We start from the raw sequence: 5000 nt of genomic DNA on the forward strand, positions 1-5000 counted from the left end.
TAAACAAAAATCTGAGTTGGCAAAATTAAAAAAAAATCTTAATAGGAGGTACATGAAAATGCTTTTCAGAAGTGAATAAGCCCTGCATTTAAATGTAATGCCATTTAAAACTGTTTGTGGATTAGAATCAAAATTCAAAAAACAACCTGAAATGAATTTTTTAAAGCGTTCCCTATAAAAACACTCTAATAATAAATTCCACAGCAAAGACCCCAAACAAGATGTTCTTGACAATGTTTTTATGTATTGAAACAATCCCAAACTCAAATTTTCCATCCCCGTTCCACCTCACCTGGAGAATAATCAGGTACGATGCTGCCGTGTCCAGATCCTGTGCCATCAAACACTCTTCAAACAGATCTTTGGGGTTTCCCACCGCGGCAAACAGATAATTCCAGAGTGCGTATTCCGTCTTTCGAGCGCAGTGGACGATGGTTTGCAGGAAGAGGGGGAACTCCGTCACAAACTTGGCTACGGTGGGCAGCAGCGGATCAGGGATGGGCTCTCTCGATGTGGCTTCTTCCTCCAAAACCACATGCACCATGAGCTCTAGAACGTGAGGGAAATACGGCAGAGACGCGCAGGATTGTGCTAACATCAGCGCCTGCTCACCCAAGTTTCGCATCAGCAGCTGTCGGAGAATGTGGTGGAGGTAGATTTGCGACGTCCGCTCCACCGTGCAGAATGGGAATTGAGATTCCAGCGGCTCTGAGGAGGAACTCTGAGCGCTGAGCCCGTCGAAGAGCATCGTTTCGTTGGAGGCGCCCAGGATGAGCGCGTCTTCGAACAAAACGGTGAGCGGGTAGATGTTGATGTGAAACGGGAGCATGATTCGTCGAGACAGGAAGGAGTGAGTTTTGCGGTGGTCTCGTGGGAACAGAGGAAGCCACACCTTCATTCCCGCCTCTCCGCACGACAGCCACAGCGCCTCCATCAGGTGACGCTTCTTTCGGTTACTGCGACATGTCGTCCAAACGTTTTCCACACACTGAGCCAAAACCACCGGCGGACAGAACGGCAGCTAGCACAGGAAGAGTGGACAGGATGTTGTTTATGTTTTAATTAAATGTCAATAAAAAGGTAAAAAAATGAAGCTTTAAAGTCACAACCCAAACAGTATAAGCCAATAAGCTAATGAGCTATATATATGTTTTTCAGTCTTCTGATATTCCATATACATCTCGATTAAGGCTGTCAATTTAACACGTTAATTAAGTGCAATTCATTTTATTGAGTTCATGCTTTGTCCCAAGCAGTGAAGATGTCCTCTTTTCATAAGAACAAAACCCCAAACTACAGTTTAATTATTTGGATTCTCAGCACGAGATCCAGCTTTTGACACTTGGGACATACACAACTATTACAAAAGCTGCAAACAATTACTGATGCTCAAGAAGGCAACACAAGAAGAAGAAAGGGGTGCAAACCTTTGAACCGGATGATTTGATCTGTTAAAAACGGCATGTGATATTGAAAGGGGGCGGGACATAAACTTACCAGTTTGTTCTGATTGGCTGGTGCGTCTTTCTCTCGTACCTGTGGACCGGAACGATCTCGCTGCAGCATTATCAGCTGACCAGCCAAATTTAACAAGATACTCTCCGCTGAACAGGCCTGAAACACAGGAAGAGAGACGCTATAAAGAAATGTACAGGAGAATGACAATGTGTGTGCGTGTATGAGTGTGTGTCTGCATTTGTGTAAGTGTGTGTGTGTGTGTGAGTGTATCTGTTTCCATGTGTGCGTGTCTGTGTGAGTTTGTGTGTGCGTGTCTGTGAGTGAGTATTTTTGGGAGTTTGTGTGTGTTAGTTTGCATGTATGTGTGGGTATGTGTGTGTATGTTTGAGTTTTGTGAGTTTGTGTGTCTGTTTGCATGTGTGTGTGTGTGTGTGTGTGTGTATGTGTGAGTTTGTGTATGTGTGTGTGTGCGTGTGTATGTGTGAGTTTGTGTATGTTTGTGCGTGTGTGTGTGTGTGAGAGAGTATTTTTGTGAGTTTGTGGGTGTGTTTGTTTGCATGTGTGTGTGAGTGCAATTGAGTGTGTGTGTGTGTGTGTGTGTGTGTGAGTGCAATTGAGTGAGTGTGTGTGTGTGTGTGTGTGCAATTGAGAGTGTGTGTGTGTGTGTGTGTGTGTGTGTGTGTGTGTGTGTGTACCTGCTGTGGGGCTTTGAGTGTGATCCCGGTCTCTGTTCGTACTGATGTGAGGGTCACAGATACGACCAGACCAGGGTGAGGAATATAGCGAGACATCGACACTTCCTGTAACAACTCCACACTGGCGGACGGGTTCGGGCTGCAGAGAGAGAGAGAGAGAGAGAGAGAGAGAGAGACATTTAAAAGAAGGGAAGTGTGTAAAGTCTTGGCATTTGAAGGTTGTACAGGACAGCGGTTCTCACACAGCTGACCGCAGAGAGTTTATAGAACGTGCTTGTTTAATTAATAAAGGCTACATGTACGGGGCTCTAGGTTAACATTTCGGTTTTGGAGTGCTCGAGCCATTAAGTTCATTTTTCTAGGGGCAAAGTCAAAAATACAGTAAGAGTTCATGATGCAATAATTGTACAAACAGGCATTAAAAATGACTTCAGAATGCAGAAACAAAACACTTGATACCTGACACAGAACATTAGACACCTTTGAGAAACATTTTCCCAACACCAGTAGTGACTGATCACCTTTACGAAAATATATGACAGACAGACAGACAGACAGACAGACAGGGTGTGTGTGTTACCCGTCCTGTTTCCTCTCGATGCTGTACAGACAGATGGAGCAGTCCGCTCTGAACAGAATCACCACGTTACGAAACACGTTCAGCAGCAGCGTATCAGCGTGAAGTTTAGTGACGCTCGCAAACGCGTTATCCAGATTAGACGAGCGCACATAGAACCTCATCTATAAACCACAAGAGAACAGATACACTTACATAAAACATCATTTCATGACCTTTTCAGTCGTGATCACAGTTTTTGATTCACACTGATTAATGGATTCATTCAGACTGATGTGAAACCTTCAGACCAATTCACTTTCCCTGAGCGCGGGAATATTCAGTTTAGCGTCTCACCTCTTCCTGTCGGTCGATGAAATTGTAACAGGCAACAACGATGAAGTCGTTCCACCAAGTGAGACCTCCCGTTACAGTCATATTCTGCTCCTGAGAACACACACACACACACACACACACACACACACACACACACACACACACATGATACATTACCTGACACTTCCTCTCATTAACTACAAAGTCGCTGTGATTGGTGGACGTTTACCTGGGTGACGTTTCCAAACAGTTTCCATTTCCTGGAATATAATGAATAATGTGCAAATCCCCGTCGACCGGCGACAGCAACACACTGACCAGACCAGTCTATCGCCGCAAACTACACACACAGAATAACAGATTTAATAATGAAGAAATCTTTAATCTGAGATCACATGATCAAGCGGCTCTTACCTTGATCGGCCAGTTCGTCTCGAGATATGTGCTGTGAATCTAAAGATGAAAGAAACATTTCAGACTGATAGAAAAACCCAGAACAATCGTTTTGAACTAAATCTCAAAACATAGTGCAAAAAAAATAAAAAATATATATATATATATTCATAAACTATTCACACCTCAAACTAAACTGTCATTTAAAAATGGCAAAAATAAACGTTCACTCAAAAAATTATTTTTATATTTATGCATTTCGATTTCATAAGAAATTACATCAAATCGAATAGAGTAATATATAACAAACATTTTTTATTTATTTAATTTAGTTAAAACTGAGAATTGAATTATTTCTGATACATTTTAAAATTAGTTTTCAAACATGTTTCCCATCTGCCATTATTCAGCCAAACAGATGTTCTGCTGCAAACTCACACAAATAAATAAATAAATACATTTAGCAGAGTTGTGTTGTCACGGTACCAACATTTCAGTAGTCCGTACCAACACCAGTGAAATTTCACGGTACTCGATACCATTTTCGGTACCAAAGCAAAAACATGTTACTAAGCAACACTCTTATAATAACAAAGTCTATAAAACATCAGCAGCAGAACTAAGAACAGAAATATGCCATTGAGCAACACTTTAATTTAAATATATTATTTTTTAATTATAACAAAACTGAACAATGTATGTTAAAGTATTTTTGAACACTTATATAAGATTTGCTTCAACTTTTGCAACTTTTAATTAAAGTTTTTACCAAGTACTAAAAAACAGCCTAAATAAACAAACACACAATAGAATTAATAAAAAACTATTTCCAAACTAATGTGTAAAGAGCTCTCTTATTAATAAAGCTGCATATTGACAATTTTCTTCATGATAAGAAATGCACAGTGACGTATGTATATATATATTCTGATTAAATAAGTTCTAATCGAGCTGGATTAAGCGTGTGCGCTTGAGGGATGAGCGTCCCGTGACAGAGTCTCTCTCAGCCGGTGCAGTTTCAGTCTCTCCCCCTGAGATCGGGACATTCACACGACTCACAGAAGAGTCTCACACAGAGACCGTTTCAGAGTTTATAGTTATTAACATGATCTGCTGCTGTATTATTTGAACTTTACTAAAGACATTTTACTGCATTTAAGACGTTATGCCGGGATGTTCCTTTAAAGAGCTCCGCCTCCGCTTATTCCACAACGGGACATGCTTCCGAATGTACTTTAATCATTCCCTGATACTTTGGGATCAACATCAAATAAACGGGGAAAGATTGGAGTGCATCTGTGATCGGTGTAATTCTGAACTGCTGCTCTCGCGCGTCACCGTTACAGTTTAATGTGATTCACGTTAAATGAGATCAGACGACTGTTAGACAACAAACATTTTTCTCATCAATTTTGTATTTTCGACGATGTCGATAATGTCGACTAAACATTTCAGCGCTAATGTAAATGATAATATGCTTTTAAACTCACCTGCTTTAGCTGCTTGAATAAATCCGGGTGTCTGTCTTTTAGGTGCTTTATTAAGTTTGATGTGTTTCCTCC

General features: G+C 41.0%; 1 protein-coding gene across 1 annotated transcript in view; it reads right to left on the reverse strand.

The window, feature by feature from the left end:
• Nucleotides 1-5000, reverse strand: part of LOC127627339 (guanine nucleotide exchange factor subunit RIC1-like) — a 67834-nt gene that overhangs the window by 7943 nt on the left and 54891 nt on the right. Inside the window, exons 13-19 of the mRNA XM_052103688.1 lie at nucleotides 3460-3498; nucleotides 3275-3385; nucleotides 3067-3156; nucleotides 2734-2894; nucleotides 2154-2292; nucleotides 1498-1614; nucleotides 293-1021 (exon numbers count right to left, since the gene is read on the reverse strand). Of these exons, the coding sequence (XP_051959648.1) occupies nucleotides 293-1021; nucleotides 1498-1614; nucleotides 2154-2292; nucleotides 2734-2894; nucleotides 3067-3156; nucleotides 3275-3385; nucleotides 3460-3498 (1386 nt within the window). The remainder of the gene's footprint in view (nucleotides 1-292; nucleotides 1022-1497; nucleotides 1615-2153; nucleotides 2293-2733; nucleotides 2895-3066; nucleotides 3157-3274; nucleotides 3386-3459; nucleotides 3499-5000) is intronic.

The sequence above is a fragment of the Xyrauchen texanus genome, chromosome 34 (assembly GCF_025860055.1).
Source record: "Xyrauchen texanus isolate HMW12.3.18 chromosome 34, RBS_HiC_50CHRs, whole genome shotgun sequence".
NCBI classification, from domain to species: domain Eukaryota; kingdom Metazoa; phylum Chordata; class Actinopteri; order Cypriniformes; family Catostomidae; genus Xyrauchen; species Xyrauchen texanus.